The sequence below is a fragment of the Labrus bergylta genome, chromosome 3, assembly GCF_963930695.1.
Source record: "Labrus bergylta chromosome 3, fLabBer1.1, whole genome shotgun sequence".
NCBI classification, from domain to species: domain Eukaryota; kingdom Metazoa; phylum Chordata; class Actinopteri; order Labriformes; family Labridae; genus Labrus; species Labrus bergylta.
The window spans coordinates 13,162,187-13,185,643 of NC_089197.1; the positions used below are offsets into that span (position 1 = coordinate 13,162,187).

A 23,457-nucleotide genomic window follows, 5' to 3' on the forward strand; every position below is an offset into this window, starting at 1 on the left:
TAATTCAAAAGCTAATTCAAAATTAGAGTGGCAGGAACTTTTGTTCTTTGGTAATTATAGTGGTATGGAGACCTATCATATTTAATGCATGGTAGCATATCACCTGTCACCATCTTTGTTCCTTTTCAGACTCAAAAGGACAGCACACTACTTATATACAGCTTATGAATATAAAAAGTCAAAACGTCTGCTGTATAAAGCTCTGATTTAAATATACCATTAATAGTATTTGGGCGTCACTGCAGAATGTCAGGAATGAGAAATTAAGTACTTCAACATTGGACAGAAAGGTTTTCAAAGGACAAAAACACAACACATTCTCAATAATAAAGACAAAAGTCAGACTGTTTTTATATTCTTGTTTGGTTGCTATTCAGCAAACACTTTTGAAACTGGAGGTGGGGGTTGGTTTTGGAGTGGAGGGGTAACAATAGAGTTCAATAACAGAATGGCATTTGCCCCCTACACTTTACACATGACCTGTACTGTACATTACATTTGTTGTATGGCTGTTAAGCAGTGAATGCAGGGTTTATAATACACATTTAACATTCTTTACAGAGCTGGGATCCCCTTGGCTGGAATACAAACCAGCTGACTTGGTCCCTTTGATGGCGGTATTTCCCTTGTAAGGGGGAAAAAAGCAGCACAAAAACTTAAAACATATGGAGTGGTTTTCTCTTTTTCACACATACACACAGTTGAGCATGAGCGCTCGGCAAATGCACACACACGCACATGAATCATCCACTGCCCAAATCCGTACATATCTGTCCATTATACTCAAGAAGACAAAAAAAGATAAATATCTGACTTCAACTACCCAGCACAAGCTGGTGTTCCGGCTTTGTACAGTATTTATACCTGTATATTATATGCTATAAAGAATTTCTGTGACATTAAAATTTATTAAATAAGGGGAACATCTTTTTGTAATAACAGAGAAACCACTGCGTACACTGATTGTTATGAACTGTAAACTCATAAAGCAGCTAATAATATTGAGCTTAAGGTTCACTGCAACATCCATGACGCCTGATGTTGCCTGATTTCTTCTCATCTTCAGTAATACACTGCCTTAGCTTTCCAGCTCTGTAACTTTCCCTGATGCTGAGTGGTCCTCAGCATATTCCAACATTCCCTTTTCTCTGTCCTCCTGCTCAGTGCGTCTCCTCTTGGCGCTGGGTAAAAAGCTGCCAAGGCACTGTGAGAGCATGGTTGGCAGTTTAGTCCACAGAAGAGGAGCCCTTCCACTGAGTTATGTCCCACTGTAAAACAACCCCCTCAGTAACACTGTACACGGCACTTGGGGAGACTTCTTTGCAGACTTCCAACAAAGAAAGGCTAAGCAAAATGCTTTGAAGAGCTGAGATCAGTCGCCATTGCGGTATCTCCCACTGAGAGCTTATATTCCTGCCAGGGAGTTAAAAAAGGGAGTGCTTTGGTGTCCCAGTGTCCTTCATACCATGAATTCATTGTTGCCATACAAAATCTGCTGTGGTAGGTCTGAAGGGTCTCTGCCGTGCCCTTCACCATCTCTGGAGTGCCTCCTGGTTGAATGCTTGGCCCCCCTTAGTTTCTGTTTGCCCCTCTCTGGATTGAAGGTGCCTCTGCTAATAAACTGGGGAACTTCATCGTATGACCCGTCCTGATCTCCTGTCGGGCTCATGTCTGCACTGTCGGATTGGGAGGCCTGAGATGTATTGAGAGCCTGGGCCTGGGCTGAACCTGAGGGAGACTTGTTGTTAAAACGAAAGCGTCGGCCTGTGGCAGAGGACATTGGCTGAAAGTGTGATGAAGAGGAGTAGGAGGAAACACTGGAGCATGAATCCACTGAGTCCACAGAGTCAGGCTGACGGCGTAGACCACGTCTTCGGGGGCTCTGTACGTCAGATCTCCGAGGCCAGGGGGAAGTCACCATCGGACCTCTTTCTGCAAGGGAAAGCCAAAACATGTCAAGATTAGAGGTGGTATTATATCTTTTCTGCCTTATACAGAAAGCACTTGTAAGGTGAAAGGAGTTGGGAAGTAATGAAGTATAAATACTAAGTTACTGTACTCAAGTACAGTTCAGAGGTACCTTTACTTATTTGTCTGACAACTTTTACATTAACCCCTTCTAATTTAATACTATATTTAATACAAATATTTGCACCTTTCTGGTCCTTACATTTATTTTTTATTTTTTTCAAAGGGAATTGTTATATATTTTTTTGCATCCTTGTAGGCATCTTACCCAACCTTTCGAAAATCTCAACCAAAAATAGAGTTGACAAGACCAAAAAATGACAACTCCTTTGGATATTAAACAGTATACTAACATCATCTATAAGAAGTTAGAGTGATTCATAAATAATCAATCAGAGCCATAACAGCATGGTTAGGTTGAAAAGCCTCCAAAATATGACTTGAGGTTCAGCTAATGGGGCACAGCAGGAGGAACTTTGGACGTTTCCTTTTTAATTTTATTCTTTAAGTACATTTTAGACTCTCTAATTCTTAACTATTACTTTAGTGAAAAGTTACTTCTGCTTTAACCTGTCTCTTTTTTTATACAAGTATCCATACTTCTGCTTGAGAGAATAGTGAGAATACTTTTGCCACCTCTGAAGGTGAGTCAAGGTTTCCTGCCTGATGTCATACCAGAGAAGTCAGAAATGGTTCCTTCAGAGTCCACGTTGAGGTTTTCAGAGCTGTCAGCTGTACCGATAGAGGCCTCCGACTCCAAGGTCTCATCATCTGATGCTCTAGGCTCCAGAGCCAGCATCTCAAAAGTCAGTTCCTCTCTGCAGAGGCAAACAATATGCAGATTAGCTAAATGAACTGAAAAGCCAGTTTAACAGCTTATTATACGCAAACTTGTAACATATATTTACAATTCTTATAAAGTTTTTTATAAAAGTTAAACTCCAGTGAAAGTGTTTACTTTTCTTTCTGCAGGCTCTCAATTTGCTCAGTCAACACTCTCTCTTCCTGCTGCATGGCTGCCTGCTGATGCTCAGAGATCTCTGGTAAAGAGTCGGCTCTGTCTTCGCCATCACTTTCTGTTATCACAGCGTCAGGCACATACGGCAGCCGGGGACTAACGGGAGGCGAGGGCGTGTGGTAGCTGAGTCGCTGTACGTGTCCTTTTCCCTTTGAGACAAATAAAGGACAGATGTTATCCTCTATGTAATATAAATATATCACTTGTGCTCCATCACAAAGCAGTTCACCAGCACCAAACAAACAGTTACAGTACATTTCACCACTTATAACTTTGAGCTATTCACTTGCACATGCAGTGAATGATCCACATGAAATGACAAGCCAAGGTTAGAACAATTCCGCAGCACTAAACCACAACATAAATACAGCACAATACAACACAAACATTACCTTTTTGGCTGCATTTGGCTGCTTAAAAAGTAAAGTGAGAAGCAAAGAAGAGGAATCAGTAAAGCCGTAAAGGTCCTAAAGGTCAGTTTTGTTCAGGTTATTCCCACAGTGGAGCAATTACTGTAAGTTACTACAGTAGTTATTTTTCCAGTATTTAAAAATGAAGATTTATGTAACAATACAAAAGTGTGGGAAATCAATTGGGAAACTGCATTTGAGGGATCAAGGCAATAAATGTGTATATCTATGTCTATCCATTTCTACAAATCGAAGACAGATACTATAAGAAAGATGTCTGCTGATCGGATAAGATCGTTATCCGATTTTTTTTTCCCTACCAAACATCGATATCGGCCCCAAAAATTCCATATCAGTCGGGCCCTAGTTTTTTGCATTCAGTATATTCTGTAAAATTTCCCTTATTTGTGCATATTGGAGAAGATAATCATGTACTGATATATCTGGGACAAATCATATCAGAGCTTAACTGCAGACTATACCGTATTATCTGACCATATAATTAAATTTACATCGGCAATGTTTGTTAAATACAACAAATACATGTTTTAAGTAACAGCACAAGCTGAAATTGTGCACTTTGGAATGTCCCACACTACATACACAATCGGGCTGTTTTTGATAGTTTTGTAACGTGAATCATCAAAGATACATATCTTATAGACTAACACATACACACAAAAATAAAATAGAATCAAAAATAGAGACTAAGTGAAGTGATGACTCATGCTTTAGGGGATGGAGAGGATGCACATCATTTTTTTTTTAAAGAAATGAGACCGAGCAGTGATCGCTACAAAAACAACAACAACACCACCAGTGGATGATGGTTTGGGGTTGCAATCCGTGGTGTGTGTATACATACCATAGTGCGCGCTATGCTCAAAAATCTAACAGCTATTAGTGCGGGTTTCTGAGTAAAGGAAAGGACAGGTTAGGTGGAAGAATATGGCGGAGACAAACAGCTCAACAAGGAGGAAATCAGGGAAAGTTAAGCACTGAAGGAGTTAATAGTATGGTTCAGTCAGGTAGATTTAGCAATGGCTCAGTGGTTATTACGACATTTATCTAATAAGAGTAAGTCATAGTCACATTATTTGATCTTACCATTGATCGCCTAATGAGGGTCAGTCTGCACTTGGCTTTATTCTCAGCAAACTCCAGGCTGCTGATGTCCTTTAGTCGCACTTTGTACTTATTCATCTGTTCACAGATTATAAGTTCTACACACCTGAGGAGGGATAGAAAGAAACAAACGATGTCAGAGGGACAACATCACATCAAAACAAAATGATAAGTTCACATGGAGTTACCAAAAGAATCAAACACTTCTGACACACTTGTGAGTTAAAGCAGAGATATGAACCGAGTGTTTTTCGTCTTTTAAGCCCCCTTTTTGACCTTCATTATGAAACCTAAATGGAGATGAACCTACATCAGAGCAGACAGACTGAAAAATGAGAAAAAAACAACAAACAATGAAAAGTATACTGCAAATAAATCATCAAACACTTTTTAAACAAATCATAAAAGGAGTTGGAACACGTATAAACTTATTGTTTAAACTTTTAAAACATAAAAGTGTTTAAGGGGGTTGTTTAAAGTTCTTATCTAACCATTGTTGGGGAAATTTTCTGCAAAAGAAGCCGAATTAAACTTGACATTTCATGGAAATAATATTGCCATTGTGTGTTATGTAGTGATGATATTTTCTTCTACAATGATAATCAATCTGAGGAGAACTTCACTTGACTTTGACATTAAAGTTTTTACTTCTTTTTACATTTTCTCTTCTTCTCTGTCCAAACATTGTCAAGTCTGTGCTCTCACTGCCGTTAATGAATGTTAATAAATTAGATCATGATAGCCTTGAAAGAGTTCCGTTCCTTATCTCCACATGATACAGATTAATTCAAACTTTTTTCCCCTCCTGATCATGCGAATCCAAACTTACACACAATAATTCATTTTATAGACATGAAATACATCCTTACGCTGTGGTCTTGCTGATGTCCTGGACGCTCTGCAGGGGATCGATGGTGTCCGGACAGCGCAGGATACACGGGGCAAAAACTATAGCCAAGGCGTTTGCTGACATGCGGTTTGTTTCCTCTTGCAAGGCGATCCTGACGAGCACACATACAGTATAAGTATTTTTATCAGCGAGCAAATAAAGCAGTTTAACGTCTAAATCCTACTCTGAGATTACAATAAGACTATTCATTACCTGACAAGATGAAATATGAGGCGTTCCAGAGTGTTTAGGTGAGTTCTGCTTAGCTGGTCAATAATTGAATATACCGCTCGGATGGTTTCTTTTTTATCCCGCAGACCTGAAGAGACATTTCCAAGAGACAAATCATTATGTATGGTCGAGCACAAACTGTATCGTCTGCTGTTCTCTGTACTGCATTATTACTCGGGACAGACAGTCCAGTGTGAAAACACAATAGAATTGGATGATTGATGCTGACCACTTACCCATAACACGTATAAACTCCTCATACAGCTCAAATGTCATCAGAGGATTAGGCAGCTCTCTGAGCCACTGCTTGAAAACACTCCCAATAACATGGATGTTGTAGTCATCCAGGTTTGTGCTGTCCACATCTGTGTGTTCAAAAGAAGAATGTTTAGTAATCACGTTTCATTTCTAGAATGTGTAGAAGGAGTAGATTTAGCCTCTTGGTTTAAAAATGAAGCAAATACAGAAGTGCCTTAAACCACAGAGTTTAAAAGGGTTGACACCTTTTGTTTAAAAAAAAGTTGGATTTGATGAAACCTGATGGGAAAATGAGCCTATTTTCTAACTCGTTTTGAAATAAACAAGATACTTGTGCTCAAGCCCTTTGCGCTCTCTTCCCAGAGCTAATGCACTGCTGATAAGTTACATAACCAACCACATCGCCCTTAGAGGCAAACAGCTACCTTCAACAGACCCAGGCTCCGTTCATGTGAGCTCCAGGTATTGACATCTACCAAATGGCCTCACATTTCACAACCTCTAACCGGCATATCCCTTCACCGACGTTTCACCGAGTTTGGTCCAAGACACCTTGGGAAGCTCAACAGTTTGCTCTGGCGCTCATCACCATGGCCAGTTGCTAGTTCTAAAGTCTTCTACAATTAAGCATTTCAGTATTTTTCCTAAATGTTGCTCCTATTTAGATTAAAACACACATTCATTTAGGATATGCTTCAACATGTGGCTGACTGTGATTGATGAATAACCATCATAGCAGCCTGTCAATCAGAATAAATACATATAAAAGTGTTTCTACCCTGTCGTCCAAATATGTTCTCTTCTAGTTCAACAAAACCAAGATGGTGAAAACCAAAATGCCAAAAGGGATTTTAAGAACGTGAGTTCAGAAAACCAGTGGATGACATACATTGACCACCTCCACTTCTTTAAAACAGACTCTGCTTTAACCCCACCAGGTAACATCATTCATCTGTTATATGAAATCCACATCAATAATTACCTGTGTCAAGTCCAAGCTTGAGCTCTTTGATTTTGTTGGTGGATCCTGATTTTCTGTATATTCCTTCAGTGTAGACGCCGTGCATCTCTATGTAGTTTATAAGCTTCTCCACTACTAACGGCACCGCCCTCTCATCGTTAGTCAGACGAGAAACTTCAACAGCAAACTGTCTGGAGGAAAGTTCTGGATCAAACTGTTTGAAGAAACAGACAACACATACTTTGTTAAAACACAGAAACAAGCACACAGCCTGTATCGTATATTTAAATATATCACCACAAGTTTATACGTTTTGCAGATGTAACACTGGCTACTGTACATGAGCCCACAGTCACACAATTAATGTCATGGGATGTTATTGATTAGGCGCACAACATGGCTGACTCACCTTCTTACTGCATTTGGTGGTCGTCTTCTGGCAGCACTTTCTGTGGCAGGCGTAGCGACACACTGGATAAACACAGCCAGAGAAATCAAACAGGTCATTCCCATTATCCACAGAGAGACAGTGCCTCCTCATTATTCAGCAAACAGTACGAACAAAAGAAGAAGAAAAAGTTATCGTTTGAGAGACCATAGCAACATCGGTGTTGAATATAAAGCACAAGCTGTGTGGAGAAATGTCCGCAGAGAGTGAGCAGCAAACCCCATGAGTCCAGTTGAAAACAATCTGATTAGAGGGGAGGGGGGAGAGGGCGGGTCACGCTCTGTCAGGCTGGACTGAGCACATCCTAGTGTGTGTGTGTGTGTGTGTGTGTGTGTGTGTGTGTGTGTGTGTGTGTGTGTGTGTGTGTGTGTGTGTGTGTGTGTGTGTTTGTGTTGTGTGTATAAGTTCAAGTGAATGATTGTATAAAGATAAAGTGAACAATATTTGATGTTGATGCTTCTATTTCCCGCAATATCAGCTACACATATGTGCTAGGACTGTGATTTATCTTTTAGCTGTTGATTATTTTGTCAATTAGCTGATTGATCTACTAGTAAAGAAATGATCATGAGGACCAAGAAGTGACGCTGTCAACTGTTATTCATTCACCTGCTGATCCATGCTCATTGCGATACCGCAGAGTTGAAGGCATGATAGATGACAACACTTGAATACACATTTTTCTGCTACGAAGCTTAAAACACTGAAATGATTTGTATCTTCACCCTGGCAGCTCAAAGCATGTACACTCTCATCAGAGTCTCAAGGTGAGCACTCATGATTCAGACACTATTTTAGTTTACAACCAAATGTTAAAAAATGTCCCTATCCCCGCCTTCTGTTCATGGCATTAAAACATGGCCAGAAAGGTGTGTTTCTTTCCAGTTGACAAAGATGATGTCATAGTGAAGTTAACAAACTTGAGCGATTGTTGCCATGACTTTTGTATGAATACTTTTTGGAAAACCCTGCTTAGTGAGGTTACAGAGACCTTGACTTTCACCACCGGAATCAAATCACCTTAAATGGATTAGACATTTCTGCCAAGTTTGAAAAGATTACATCAAGGCTTTCCTGGGATAACACATTTATAAAAAGAGGTTGGACCTACAAATAAAAACACTTTCTGACACACATAATGACAACAATGTTATGTCAAAAATCCTTTTAAGACATTTTCAATAACTTCTTTATGATTGAGTGATTCTGCAGCTCTGCTGGATTCCTGCTGTGATACATTAAACACATACTCACATTTGCACACACAGGCCCGGTCCATCATCCAGATGAGTGACTGGCAGTATTCACAGTATGTGGGGATGCTGTACTGGGTGGACTTGAAGATGTGGCCGTTATGCTCCTCCACCTGCAGGGTGCAGCAGAGCACAGGGTTCATTTAGAGTTCACCTGAGTTTTTTTCTTTACCACTCACATGTCTGTTTTACTTTTTTTTTCTTTTCTTTTCTTTTTTTTTAAGTCATTTTCTATTCAGGTCACTGATGTATTTATATCATGTTATTCCAACGAGCATGAATTGAGGTGTTGAAGGGTTGGCTGTTAGAGGAAAGAGTTTTTCTTTCATGCCTTATGAAGTCATGAGAATGAATAGACACTTACAATGTCGGTGTCCTTTTTCCTCCGCTTTTTACGTTCAGGTTTAGGTGCCTGCTGTAGTGGGAAAAACACAAAAAGAGAAGAGCAAATATGTTTAAGAAAGAATCCCTTACAACCTTGTATTTGGAAGATTTATGTATAAATGTTGCACACTGAAAGGTGACACTTTCCACATTTCCACATGACAAAATGAAACTCTCTTATTTGAACATGAAACAGCTGACTTGTATTTCTTCAACGTTATCCCAAAGCTGTCTTTACCTTGCTGAGTGTGCTGTCCAGAGGCTTGTACTCTGTCATGAACTCATCCAGGAAAACTTTAAAGGTGTTGACCCACACTTTGACAGGAGACTCTCTCCAGTCCCTCTGCTCCTGTCGCATAGTCTTCTCCAAGATCTGCTCGAACAGAGCGTACAGGTCTTTGTAGCGGATACTCTTACCATCATCCATCTAAGGAGAAACAAGACAGAATTACAAGAGGTGTGCAGTATTATCTCCTTAAATATAATGTACTCCTATACACGGCTGACATTTTGAAACCTTTGCCTAACCATTGAAAACAGTACTGGAGTTTGATTACAATGTTTTGCTTTTAATCACTGAGCTTGAGTAGGGATATCACAAGTTATATTTATAGGTAGGGAGTATCATTTTAAAGAACTTTTCCCATTTTAAAGGACAGTGTATAAACTGTTGGCAGCACTTACAGCGAGTGCAGTTGAGTAAGAGTTGAAAATGTTGAGACGGAACTCCTTCAAAGCCTTTTTAAAGACGACGTCCACCATGGTGTCCTTCTTACTGTCCTCTGTGTCCAAGTCGTTGATCTGAAATGTGACACCAAAATTGTATTACAATAAACAAATATTTTAAAGGTTGAAAAATTAGCAATATAATCCTCATATGTACAAAAGAGAATAGCAGAAAGTATGCCTGGCTGTACCTTCTTCATCAGGAAGTCGTTCATGCTCCTGTAGTCGTTGGTGCAGGTGAGGATCTGCAGCGAGTCGTTCTGCCACTGAGCCGACTCCAGAGCCACGCTGCTAATCTTAACGCTGCGCCTTCGCTTCACCTTAGGGGACGGCTCCTTGTTCTCCTTCAGGTCCCTGAACCCTCGATCCAACGTCAGGTCAGGACTGCAGGGGGGCGACATGTTTTCCTGACCTGCTCAGAGGAAGAGAGTCTAATTCAGTGGAGGTCCTTCTAGTTCTGCAAAGTGACCTAAAAACCCCACATCATGTGCAGTTTGAAAAACAACTAATGGTCTCTGATCTGTACGGTATTCATCATTTCACTCATTGTTCAAGCAGAAATCACAACGTACAGATTCAAGCTTTTAAAATGTGAGCTTCTGCTGTTATCTTTCAGGTTTGAACTGTTGTTTTGACTACTTTTTGTTTTTTTTAAACATCACTTTGGGTTCTTTGAAAATTGCAATCAGCTTTTTTTGTCCCATTTTTGGGCCATTTTACTGAACACAAAGATGCATCTGCAACCACCATGTTGAATAACACACCTTCTCCCAGCAGCGGTCCTGTATCTCCATAGTCTGCATCCACTGAATCAGCTCCACAAATCAGCTTCTCTCTGGACGTCTTCTTATCTCCGTACTTGGTCTTTCCCCAGAAACGCATCTTACCACGAACCCTGATCGGAAAAAAAAGAAGACTCTGAGTTGGAAGAAAACGGTGTTCAAAATGTAAATATCTTTAATGTTTAAGTGAAAAAACAATACTTTTAAATTCTATGGAGACTAAGGAATCATGGAAATAAGGTTCAGGGCAAAACAAACCTCCCATCCTGCGAGCTCTTGCGCATTGAGTCCGATTTGCACAAATCTCCCGATGACATGACTTTGTGAAGTTTCTTTTGCTCCTCAGTGCTCGCAGGCTGAAACAACATGAGGTACAATAAAATGGTAAAGACACGGCTGAAGTGAAGCAAAGCCTCCCTACTGTGCACTTTCATGTGATCAGGTTTGTTTATAGCTGAGGACAAGTTTAAGCCAGTAGAGGGCAGCATCACATCACTGTAGCAGCACAATATGTTGTACAATAACTGAAATACTATATGGTATTTAGTTTAATCATAATTATTTAACAGTGATAATAGGATGCAGTAACACATTAAACATACTTTTAAGATAAAACAAAATATGTTTATGCAGGAAGACAGCTGTTAAGAAAAGAGAAACAGTTTGTTAGAAAGTCAAGAAGAGTGACTGATGAACATTTCAAGGAGTTCCACCGTTCGGTTTATGAGCAGTGTTACTCCTACAAGAGAAAATATAAAGAAGTGAACATGCAAATATTGTTAGTGAATGAGGAGGGATTAATGAAGCAGAAAAGTCTCTGTTAGTACTGTGAGAGAAAGATAAGTGTGTTAGAGGAGAAATGTAGTTAGAGGATTCATATCTTACGGGGAAACATATTTCAAAGCTTTGTCATGCATTAATCAGGATGCATGAAGTCAAATGAAGCATCTCTGTGGATAATGATCTCTGAAGTGATTGTGCAACCAATCAAGTATCAGATTTATGTTTGGATGACAGCCTTAAAGTCATGTCAACACATGAAATTCTTTCTGAAGAACTGTGTTTTGGTTCTATCATCAACCATTATTTCAGAAGGTGTTTCAAATCTTCTTTGAAAAACCTGCCTTGAAATACTTTGAAATGTCTTCCACCCTCGTGAGAAGTTATTGTGCATTAAGTTTAGAAGCTCAGTTTGAGTCAGAGGTGTGCTGCTCTCTCTGTTGAAGGGTTAGAGGTGTCAAAGAGAAGCCACGTTTAAGAGCGCAGAGAGGATCACTGGTGGCTTTGTTGGCGCCTGTTACCATGTCTGAGTCACTGAAACAGGACTCTCCTAAGCCCGCGTCTGAGGAGCTCTGTTTGGAGAGCGGCAGAGTGTAATGACGGGGGCTGACGGGGCTGTCGGCGTCATTGTCATCCTCGTCTGTATCGCCCCCCACTGAGGTGATGGGGACGCGGGTGAGGAAGTCGGAGCGGGTCCGAGCCATTCTGGCTTTCTTTTTTTGGCCCACTCTGCCAACCTAAAGTTTGTTCAAAGTGATAACAGCATGATATTTAAAAAGGTGCCTTTCAGAACCTGTAGACATTTTGGTTCCTCAGGTTTGCTCCTCATGTGGGTCAGTTGTTAACGTTTGGATGATTATTAATCATTTACAGGACAATAGACTGTGTGAAAGAAGTAAGAGTAGCCACTCTGATGTCACATGAAAGAACGATGATGATGATATTTCAGCCATTTTTGAACCTGAAGTGCCCATGTATTTAGACAAGAGTCTAGGTGTGCAATGATACATCTCTACCCTGACTGACAGGTCACCAGGTCGCAACATGTCAACTGCAAGGTAGCCAAGCTTTAAGCATACCACGTGTTACCATCTACAATATCATCAACAGGAGCATGATTTAGATAATGTAACGTGTTTGTAAAACTCATTAGTAGATGGACTTCAGGGGTAATAAATCACTTCAGGGGTCATAAATCAAATGAAAAGTAGGGTTATTTTTCTCAGATTCTTCCATAAGATCAGACTGTTTTTTGTAACTAGTCGAGTTGCCCCCTGCTGGCCATTAGTCAAAATGCAGGTCTAAGGCTTATGGATTAGCTTTACTTCTTTCATACAGTGTACGTTCACAACAAATCAAATGCACAAAAGCAAACCCACAAACACATGCTGCATGTCTGTTTTCACAAAAAGAAATCGGTGTGATGACTCACATCTCTGGATTTTGATCCTTTAGGAGGCTTTGGGACCGGAGCGGGACTCTCTCGTGGGGCGGTTGCAGGTGTTTCTTTAGGAACAGCATCACCGTCAAACCTGAGGGACAAGAAGAAGAAAACAAAAAGACAAAATTCTTATTAAAGTGAAGTAATAATCTTCAAAAAGAGCTGAAATCAGAGCGTCATAAAGACTGTGGCGACAGAGGAATTATGTTATTTTTCTTGAGAGGCCAATGTTAATTTGAAAGCCTCTTTGAAATTGTTCAGAATTGTTATCATTATCCCCTGTTGTGTCTTTCAACTTGTTTTTTTATGTGACTGTGACTTTGTATGGCTGCCATCTTGGCAAGGTCTCCTTTGCAAGTGATTTTAAACCTCAATGGGAATTCCTCGTAAAATAAAGTAAATAAAATAAGATGTATGTTTACTTTAAAATTCCTGTTATTTATGTATTTGTTTGTTCTGAGGTTGTCTTCTTCTCTTTTGGGAGCTTGTATTTTTATTGCTAATAATGTGTTGGATGACATGTCCAAAAAAGTATTTGGGGACTAAACAACTTTAAAATAGGCACAACATACACATAGTTAAAGGGAAAGACATAAAAAGAAACATCAACAAATTCACTACTCACTTTGTAAACGTGACGTTGTCCTTTGGGGAGAAAAAAATGTTGCCTGGTTTGTCTTTCATACTGACTGCGGTGCTTTGATTACTTGCGGGCTTCTTTGCTGCTGTTCTCACCCTGGTTCCTCCATCTTTGGTCTCCAGGGTGAGTTTGGGTGCCCAGCCCTCGGCAGGAGGCCTGGGTCTCTCTCTGGGAGCAGATGCTGGTGGGGGAGGCAGCTGTGGTCGGGGCGTCTGGCGCTGGATGTCTACACCTGGGGGAGAGTGCACTAATGGGGGAGTGGAGCTAGATTGTGTCCTGGCATGAGGAATGGCTCCTGCTGTCCTCTCTATCAGCAGTGAACTGGGCCTGAGGGGCTTTCCAGATGTTGCAGCTCCACCAACATCTTGTCCGTGTCCCTGTCGACTCTGCTGGATCTTGTTCAGAGCTTCTCCTCTCTGTTTCTCAAACATGTCTCTCTCGTACTGAGCGAAGAACAATCGCTGGCGCTCCAGCGCTTCTTTCTGCTGCCTGATCTGCTCCATCATCTCCTTCTCGTTCTGCTGCTGCTGATTCCGCTGCCGCACCTCCTTCTCCTCGTTCAGTCGCACCAGCTTCTCGATGACGATAGGGTCGGCCTGGGGGGCCGATTTAGGAGTGTGGACGGGACTTTGAGGCACAGGAGCTGGGCCTGGTTTCTGCGGGGACGGCGTTAAATCCCCTGTCTGAGCTGCAGAATCTCGAACCTCCACAGGGGGACGGATGATATCACTCAGCTCCTCACTTAGTGGGGTTTCTTTCTGCATACTGATGACCACCACCACTGGCCTCCGTGTGGATTCTTTCCTTTCTTTGACAGACTTGATAACAGTAGTGGTGGTGGTGGTGGTTGTGGAAATGGCTGCCTCTCGGGTTGGCTGATCTTTTTCTGCAGGAGGAACAGAGACGACTGTGCTGCCCTCGCTAGCAGGGACGTAAAAGGTAGGGAGGTAGTTCTCGTTTTTGGGCGGACTCATGGGCGCAGATGGGGCTGTCTGATCCATTTTGTTCTGGGGTTCACTACCTGCGTGAGCTACAGCATCAGACACCTCTGTCCTGTGGGGTTCGGCGGGCATTGGGCTTGTTGAGACCACCTCTACAGGAAGCTCTGGTTCAGGAGGGAAAGAAGGCGGAGGGGAGAAGGCGTCCTCGCTGTCGGTCACCTCCTCTACAGCCTTAGGAGCCTCGTCTTCCATGCTGAGAAGCTCAAAGCTTCCTTTGGAGCTCTGGCTGTCGGGCGTTCCCTGCGGTGAACATAAGGGCGGGGTCACAGAGGGCATCAGCTCCACAGACCAGCGCCTCTCCTCAGATGGCGACGACGCACCACCACCTGTGGCCCGCACTTTGAGGAGCTCCAGGCTGAACTTTGCCTGCTCCAGCTCCCTCATCCGCCGGCTCTCTCGCTTGGCACGAGTGGTCTTCTGGCTGGGCTCGTCGACAGTCCTAGACCTCTCTCGTACCACCACACCCGACGTCTGGATCGCTTCAGTTTCCACTTTAGAGATGCTCTCTGTTCTCTCAGCATGTTCTCTTCCTTCTCCTTCATCCTTTTGTGCACCCTCCTGGCTGCTGAGGATTTGGAGGCTCCTTTCCCGCTGTTGGTAAGAAGGATCCTCCCATGTGCTGATGTCCAACCCCATGATCCTCTCCTCCTCTTCCTCTGGAGAGAGACTCACCTGGCCATTCTGTAGCTGAAGCACTTTCTCCTCAAGCTCCTTCATCTCCTTCAGTCTTTGATCTCTCAGTTTTCGGAAGCTGTCAAAAGAGAAGGCAGGATTACAACTTTCCATGAGGTGAATATACCTCCAGCTCCTCTCCTCAAGATATATTCTAAACAGGTCGAGTTCATAACGAATAATTTGTCCCAGAAGTTTTCCCTGAATATAGAGTCGGATTTAGTTCTTGCTCTCAGCAGGCTCAGCTAATTGTAACAGCTTTGAGTTGGACTGCTTGCGTCATTGCACGCTGTAGTCTATAAGCAGTCTGAACAATGACTAAATACAGTGCAGCAGCTGAGCACCAAGATTAATCTGCTTTTTTCACCAGATTAAGAAAAATAATGCATTCTTGAAAGCTATTTTTGGAGAATAAAGCCTTAATAGAATGCTTACTGTTGTTTTCTTTTGTTATACTCAACTCATCCATACCTTTCGTTTTCTAAAGTAAAGGGTCATATAGTGTGACTGTGTGGTTTTACCTCTGCCTTGTGAGGTAGCCTCTGCTGTTAGCCTGCAGCTGTACCACAGCTCCGCACAGACGTAGGTATGCTTCTCTGGCTTGATGACAGCGCCAGGCCGTCTGAATAACCAGAGCCGCTGAGCAACGTCTGGAGAGCCATAACCTCCACGCTCTCTGCAGCACCACAGCAGACTCCCTCCACAGCCGGAACCTCTGACGCTCTCTGTAACCTCGCCAGTGAGTCTGCAGACATAACGCGGCCCCCTGCTGAACTGAAGGATCATAATCCTCCTCCTCATCTTCATCCTCCTCTTCTTCTATGGGCCGGTATGAGTGCCACCATTTCTGTGTAGAGATGATGAAAATGATATATTATTTTCAAGCTGTTAAAATCCTTAATTTTCTTTAAACCTTTTCTCATGTTTACTGACTTTAGACACTAGAAGTCCAAATGTCATCACACAAAGCATGATTCACATTTTCTTGTTTATGAATGAAAACGAGTAAAATCCCAACAACACTGAAGAGGTCTTTGAGAGAACAGCTGACTTAAACTGTATTTGAGTTTTTTTTCTTAATACATTTTGTAGACATTTAAGCTTATTTACAGTTCAGTAACTTCAGCTAAACAACTTAAACATATTTGATATCAACAAAGATTTACAACAAGTCCTTGAATTTAGTCAATTGTCTCCTGAAAATCTACAATCTCTGCTAAACTAAAATAACAATATCATATGGAAAACATTGCTGATCTTTATAATTTTCACAAGACAAAATGTAATCATAACAGATTATAAAATGTATTCAAATGGATCCCATGCTGAATTACAATACAACTATAGAAATAATTCAAGAGGGGCGCCGGTGGCCTAGTGGTTTGCTTTCGTGCGCCCCATGCACAGGGGCTGTGGTTCTCAAGGGGTGCGGCCCGGGTTTGAGTCCGACCTTTGGCTACTTTCCCTCATGTCATTCCCCTCTCTGTCTGTCTCTCTCTCTCTCTCTCTCTCTAAAAAGCCAAAAAAATAAACCTTGAATAAATCCTTGTACATCTACAACTTCCCTGGTATCTAGAGTCATACAAATATTGGCAATAATTCTAGTTTTAAAATGAATTGTTTTGAAGGACTTGGGTAACATTTGAAATAATATATTGCCCCATTGAAATAATTTAGGGCTAAAAATATGATTGTTTATAAGAGGTCCATGTTTGTCTCTAAAGCCTGGAAGAAACCTCGGGAGGGTTTGTTTTGTCAGTATTATTATTGTTTAGTGTCTACTTTTGGTTTCTGGTCTCTCTGTATTAATAAGGGTGTATTGTAAGCCTGTTTTGGACTGGGCATATTGTTCATACATGACACAGTAAAAAAATAAAATCAATCATGTAATGAAATGTGTTACCTTGTTAAAATTTTATATCGTGAGCTTTTTCACTAAAAGCAAAAAACACTAAAAAAACAACTCATTAGTTTCTTGATTTATGCCTTGATTTATTCATTTTTACATCTGAATTAATGCAAAACATCTTGTAAGATATGAGATCATACATACTGATCTCATCTCATATTTTTCACATGTTACAAACACACCCAAAATCAATAGGAATTAATACAGAATTATTGCTCTCTCTCTTTAAGAAGAAAAGAAAAAGGCTTAATTAGAGATAACAATAGAAATCAATGGAGGTAAGAGAGCTGTGACAATGAAAAGCAATCCACTGTACCTGGATGCAGAGCGCGGCTTCTCTCATTCTGACAAACTGCTTCCTCTCCAGCCGGCCTCTGAAGCGCCTTTGCAGCGTGACGATACGCCTGAGAACTTCTGTGTGCAGTAAGGCCTGCAGCTGCTGGCGCTCAGCCTCTCGCAGAAACACCTGAGGGGAGAGTCACACTTCATGAAGAGCAGGGTTGACTGACCACTCACAGATATATGTACACACCCACACTAGCTGTACATACTGTCACAAGTATGTCAGGTATGATCCTCTAATTATATAGACAGCATCCTGAAGGCAATGGACCCCTCCATCATGCCTCATTCATACTGAGGTCTTAGACACACCTAAAGTGGGGCACTGACTTCATTACATCCTCTTTTTTTTCTCCAGAGGGAAGATTCCTTCAGGTAATATGAGGTTATGTCCAACATGGTCCTTTCCTTATGTCCATAACTCTATTTATAGTGGATGTCATTCAAAAGTTTAATAAAGTCAGTTCAAACCCACACATATATTTAGTAAATACATTTAGGGGTCTTGAACTTCATTTCCCAGATTCCCTTTAGTCTCAGCATAAAACAACATATAGTAGAACATGAAACACATAATAACATACAGCCTGGTATTATCACTGGTGTCACCAAACAATGAAAGAACAGAAGATCACTAAAGCACTGCTTTGCCAAAACATTTCATCTCACACCTGGACTATAGATTGTGATTTTATTTAACTTATTGAACCTTGATATTCCTATTAAGTTATTGGCAAAGAAGCTACAAAAGTTTGTTTTTTTCATACCAGACGTCCTTCATTTTCTGACTTTCCCATAACTAAACATATCTAACTTTGCCTTAGAAATGTTCAAAACAAGCTTTTTCATTCACTCATACACAAAAACATACAACTTTGTCATGAGTTTATATAAGATCTGAACTGCTGAGAGTTGAATAAAGCTCAACCTTTTGCAATCCATGTGTTATGGTGAACACATTATGTAGGCTAGTCCCAAAAAAAATGAGACCCACTGTATTTGTTTGTAAGATCTGCCCAGAAGAAAGGAGAAATCAGGACTCTTACCATTGTCTTTCCCACTTGGTACCCATCTGGTTGCAGGTCGAGCTGATCCAAACACTCTTGGATGTCCTCTCTGGTGGCCCTGGTGCTCTCTGAGAGCAGCACGCTGAAGTGATGAACAAAATCCTGTCAAGAGAGCAAGAAGGATAGGTGTTAAGAAGAAAAACACCATAGAGCGGTGATTCTCAGCTGTGCTGCATGCATCACTTGGTGGTACCCAGAGCCCACTGCAAGGCTGAACGTTTGCACTTCAGGTGGCTTTAGTCCTTTATCCCAAAAAATAGCTAAATGTCATTTGATAACATATGATCAATGTATGCATGTACACATACATTTGAAATGCTATTTAATATTTGTAAGTATATAAGAAATAAAACAAGGGCCGCTGGTGGTGTAGTGGTTAGTGCGAGGGCCCCATGTACAGAGGATGTAGTCCACAAAGTGAAATCATTGTCTGTATAAAAGAAGGGGACATGGCCAAAGCCTCTAGATCATTTTTCTTTTAAAAATATCAAAACTGGGAAATTAATTGACTCTCTCCTAGTTCAGGTTGCCATGGGAGCAATTCACCAATCACAGGCATGCAACCATTATTTACAAAACGAGTATCACACTGTCATGACAAGTCCCCAAACTAGAGACTGAGAGCATTCAGTCATTATGAAAATGTTAACTCAAGTAATTCAATTAACTGAGAAATTGCATCATTTTGTTACCTGGTGTTGGATTTCTCTTTGCAACAGCAGTGCAGTTGCTTCATACAAGCCAATTCAAATAAGTTTAAGGCACTTGCACACTAACTTCACTTTTGAACCACAGAGGCTACGTCCACCTCCTTATGTACCGTCTTGGAGTGAAGTCGGACACATCATTAACTAACAAAACAATATAAGCTAAACACAGTCAGATTCAGACCCATTAGCAGAATGATTTGGATGTTTGAAATGGCCTATAGCTTCTAAAAACAGTACAATTTGTGTGTCTGTTGTTGGAAATTTTAGACTTTAGGATTTGGTTTGGAACATTGTGCTACATAGTCTGAAAAGTCTGTTATGGATCTTTGGTTCACATTTATGTTCTGTAAGGAGTCCAACAATAGATTTACCTTGCCCTAAAGTCAACAGTTTATCTAACGCTGATTCCATTAAAGGATCAACCGTTTGTGGGCGCTCACACATTGGTCCTGATTCTAAAATACGACTCTTGACCATGATGAGAAATTGAAGCAGAAGAAATAGCATCACTCAAGCAGAAAGCAGCTGTCAGGGCACATGTGGTTTCAGGTAAGAGTCCATGTTGTCCTTATTTGCAGAGGTTCAAACATCACGACACAAATATGCTGAACTCCCACTCCTCAAACTGAGGCCCATTGTCTGTCTTCAATACTCCGAGCACCCTGAGCTGCGGGGGGGTGGAGAGAGTGAAACAGATGCTGTGTTTATACAACTACAAGCAAGGGGAGTGTTTCAGAGAGCCGACACAATGGAGAGGCTCTGTTCTGATGTCTGAAGAGTCAAACAAGCGGAGTTCTCCACTGTGATAGCATGCCCAAGATATTTCTCATTAGTGCTGACCGCAGCTCAAAATATGTTTGGAGACATTTTTGGTAAATGACGACGTCTGATGGTAAAATCTGCTGAGTGAGATCATCAAAATAGTTACGTTGTGGAGTTGTTCCACTTGTGTCATGATGACTGCTCGCAAAGGGTCAATCCATACAAATAATAAAGTACATAATAATGTTTTAATACTATTTTGTATGTATTATTTTACATACTTTTATGTATGTAAATGTTTGTTGGAACTTTCTTAAGGAGGAATTTGAAGAAGAACGCCCTGTTTCCACCCAGCGGTCCGGTTCAGTTCGGTTCGGTTCAGTATGGCACCCATTTATTGGCGTTTCCACCATCAAAAGTTGGGACTAGTACCAAAATAAGGGATCTGCACCGTCCTACCTTTTTGGTACCCTTCTGTTGGCTTGCCAAGGGTACCGATCCGACCATAAAGGGTCCCTTTTATTTACTGTGTCATACTCTTCTTCTTCACTGAACTTAATTAATAGCGGGCAACGCTGTTGGGCTGCTATGACGTCAGCGGCCATCTCCATCTGGCTTACACTCCGCTTACCAAATAAGGGTATGGTTGGCTGTGGAAACGCAAGCAAGATCAGGGTTAACCGTACCGAACTGAACCACACTGTACTGAACCAAACCGGACCGCTTGGTGGAAACGGGGCTGATTACCAGTTATTATGCTGTTACCCAGTAGGATTACGAGCTAAACATTACTTTACCTCATTCAGGATTCACTGGGTGTTATAAATACTTAGCGATTCCATTTTGATTCTTGTGTGCAGCAGGAGTCTTCGCTCTAAAGATCTCTGCACTGAAGATAATACAACCTAAACTAGCTGCACTGCTACAGTGAATAACACTATGTGCATGGAAAAATAAGCTGTAGTTAAAGAAGCAACTCACACAGCGACTTAATCTTTGCCTCAAACCTCCAAAGAACGTGACTGGCATAAGTTTACACAAAACTACCAAATGGAAACTACAGTGAGAAGAAACTGGAGTGGGAGTGAGCCTCTCCCCTCAAATCAGCGCTAAACATGATCCGTGTTATTAGTCAGTATTTCTCACAGGGTTGACATCATTTTTAAAAGAGCCAGTATGGTTAAGATGGCTGCCACACCACGTCCCCCATAATCCCCTCTTTACACAACACAGAATGGATCCAGGCTTCGACAACATGATTGATCACAGGAACCAAAAAACCCTGATGGAAAACTGAATGTGGATCTGAACATTTTGGGATGTGAGCAGTGAGGTTGATTGTGTATAACAGTTCAGCCAGCACAAACGGACAAAGAGGAAAAGCGGTATACATATATGCTGATGCTAAACTTCTTCTACACATTCTTCTGACGCTCAAAGAGTGTTTCTCTTTTTTGACAAGATATTTATCTTTTTTAGTCATTATAAAAGGGATATAAATCAGATCATGTTTAAAGAGTATCTACAGGGTTCAAACCTGTGTGTGTGTGTGTGTGTGTGTGTGTGTGTGTGTGTGTGTGTGTGTGTGTGTGTGTGTGTGTGTGTGTGTGTTACCTTGAAGCTGTACTTGATGTTGTAACCCGATTGTCTGATGCGCACAGTCTCCAGCATGCCTGTGTACCGCAGCTGCCTCAGCACCAGGTTATCATTAAACCTCAAAGGCAGCTGAGAACAAGAGAGAGAGAGAGAGAGAGAGAAAGGAAAAAGAGGGGAAGATGATGGAGAAAAGGGGGAAAAGGGAGAAGCAACAGAAAGCAGAGGTTATGGGGAGAGAAGAGGGGAGAATGTTAAAAACCATTAATAAAGTTTAAACTTCAAAAAGGATTTAAAGTTGCTTTAATAATAAAACCAAAACAATCTGCAGTGAGCATATTGTACCTTCTCAGCATTGGAACGGATGCACTTGACAAAATAAGGCTCAGACTGACCCAGAGTCTCCATTAGCTTATTGAGGGAGGCCTGCAGAGTGAGACACAAACACAGGATGTTAAGTACAACACATAGTCACTATAGGACACAAATACATAAAGTAAACAGACAGCTTGTTTCTGTGACTCCAGTACTGTATAACAGTACAAAAAGTTGATGTTGGTTTATAATCTCCTTTTAATGTGTCAAGTTTGGTATCATCTCACCATATTGGGCCAACAAGGTGGAAGTATTGTTACATACTTGGTACAACACGTGTGTTGCAAAATAGCAACCTCTGGTGTTGAAAAATAAAGCCAATGCAGAAGTGCAAAAAACTGCAGTTTACAGAGGGTTCACTTGTTTCTGTCTCCAAAAGCAAAGAAATACCTATTAGGTCCCTTACTGTATCAAAATGTCTTTTTTTTCGAGCAGAAATAGCAAGGGTTATAGGCTGGATCCAAAAAACGATGTGGTATCAATAGCTCATTTTACACAGTGGTACACACGCTCATCAATCGCGATAATACCAAGCATTACAGATATTCATACATTTGCATAATTGGGGGCGGGGTTAATTTGAGTGACAGGTGTGCACACTTACTTACCTATTTGCCCGTTAAAAGACTGACCGAAAGTTAGGTGAAGATGACTGCCATTGTGCTTCATAACGACTCATTAGAAAGTAATGGGTGATGTCACTGACTCTACGTCCAGGTTCTATACAGTCTGTTGTTGTATCTTGCTCTCTCCAATATAGTCATCAACATCTTTGTTTAATTCTGGTTAACAGGCCATAATTAACATCTTGCCCAACACAGAGTTTACTCAAGTAGTCAATCAACTGAGAAGTGGGCTTATTTTCTGATCTTCAGTCATTTTCCAACCTGCAGTCTCCCCCTGCTGGCCATTAAAAAGACTGCAAGTAACAGCAATGCTACATTTGATTCACTTTAGAAACTTGAGGCTAAGTCCACTTTCTTAAGCAGTCTTTGGTCGCTCCACAGTTGTTTGACAGACTTATGGAGCCAAATCAGGTGGTTGTGTCCACTTTCAAAAAACATATTAAACATTTTAAAGAAGTCCTTGCCTGAGATCATAAATACCAGCATTATGTTTATGAAAAATGTGGGCACATTATTTCCATGTGTAATTCTCCTGTGTGTGTAAACATGTGTACATGTGTGTTCGATAATTCAGGAGTGGGAGGAATTCAGTCTCCTCCCCCTCCACTGGAGATTAAAGCAATCAGCGCAGCACAGGATGTGGGAAGTGAAGTCATCTACACACACACACACACACACACACACACACACACACACACACACACACACACACACACACACACACACACACTGGAGCCCTGGCGACGTGCCAGAGGGGCCTCAGTGCTCGTCTACACCTCCAACAGCCACAGCGCAGAGTTCACTTTCAAAGAAATCTGCCACTTGGTTGGTTGTTAGATTTGTTTTCTGTGCTGGCGTGTAACCAGCTGTAAATGAGAGCTATAGATACCAAATTATTCTGAATGTTTCTGAAAGTTGTCAGTCTCACTTATCTCATATTTCTGAGAGATTTCAAAAAGAAAATCTTCTATCAACAGATGCCTTAATAGAGAGAAGAGAGCCAACATTAAACAAGTCTTTTAAAGCTACTGTGAGGAGTTTTTAGCTGATTATGAAATTAATATTGATGTTTCTTAATGAGCTTCA

General features: G+C 41.2%; 1 protein-coding gene across 8 annotated transcripts in view; it reads right to left on the reverse strand.

Annotated features, from left to right (window-relative positions):
• Nucleotides 1–345: 345 nt before the first annotated feature.
• Nucleotides 346–23,457, reverse strand: part of myo9aa (myosin IXAa) — a 117,195-nt gene continuing 94,083 nt past the window's right edge. For 3 of the 8 annotated variants that reach the window (XM_065952735.1, XM_020637704.3, XM_065952737.1), the window contains 26 exons: nucleotides 21,716–21,796; nucleotides 21,392–21,502; nucleotides 18,285–18,407; nucleotides 17,213–17,362; nucleotides 15,509–15,834; nucleotides 13,300–15,066; nucleotides 12,666–12,765; nucleotides 11,755–11,970; nucleotides 10,712–10,809; nucleotides 10,436–10,566; nucleotides 9,863–10,083; nucleotides 9,630–9,746; nucleotides 9,184–9,372; nucleotides 8,926–8,976; nucleotides 8,563–8,674; nucleotides 7,270–7,331; nucleotides 6,882–7,074; nucleotides 5,878–6,006; nucleotides 5,624–5,729; nucleotides 5,391–5,522; nucleotides 4,504–4,627; nucleotides 4,262–4,309; nucleotides 3,379–3,399; nucleotides 2,927–3,135; nucleotides 2,644–2,786; nucleotides 346–1,932 (listed from right to left, as the gene is read on the reverse strand). In XM_065952735.1, coding sequence (XP_065808807.1) covers nucleotides 1,460–1,932; nucleotides 2,644–2,786; nucleotides 2,927–3,135; nucleotides 3,379–3,399; nucleotides 4,262–4,309; nucleotides 4,504–4,627; nucleotides 5,391–5,522; nucleotides 5,624–5,729; nucleotides 5,878–6,006; nucleotides 6,882–7,074; nucleotides 7,270–7,331; nucleotides 8,563–8,674; nucleotides 8,926–8,976; nucleotides 9,184–9,372; nucleotides 9,630–9,746; nucleotides 9,863–10,083; nucleotides 10,436–10,566; nucleotides 10,712–10,809; nucleotides 11,755–11,970; nucleotides 12,666–12,765; nucleotides 13,300–15,066; nucleotides 15,509–15,834; nucleotides 17,213–17,362; nucleotides 18,285–18,407; nucleotides 21,392–21,502; nucleotides 21,716–21,796 — 5,433 coding nt within the window. In that variant the 3' untranslated portion in view covers nucleotides 346–1,459. The remainder of the gene's footprint in view (nucleotides 1,933–2,643; nucleotides 2,787–2,926; nucleotides 3,136–3,378; nucleotides 3,400–4,261; nucleotides 4,310–4,503; nucleotides 4,628–5,390; nucleotides 5,523–5,623; nucleotides 5,730–5,877; nucleotides 6,007–6,881; nucleotides 7,075–7,269; nucleotides 7,332–8,562; nucleotides 8,675–8,925; nucleotides 8,977–9,183; nucleotides 9,373–9,629; nucleotides 9,747–9,862; nucleotides 10,084–10,435; nucleotides 10,567–10,711; nucleotides 10,810–11,754; nucleotides 11,971–12,665; nucleotides 12,766–13,299; nucleotides 15,067–15,508; nucleotides 15,835–17,212; nucleotides 17,363–18,284; nucleotides 18,408–21,391; nucleotides 21,503–21,715; nucleotides 21,797–23,457) is intronic. The other 5 variants (XM_065952732.1, XM_065952738.1, XM_065952734.1 and 2 more) reach the window with 5 other exon arrangements.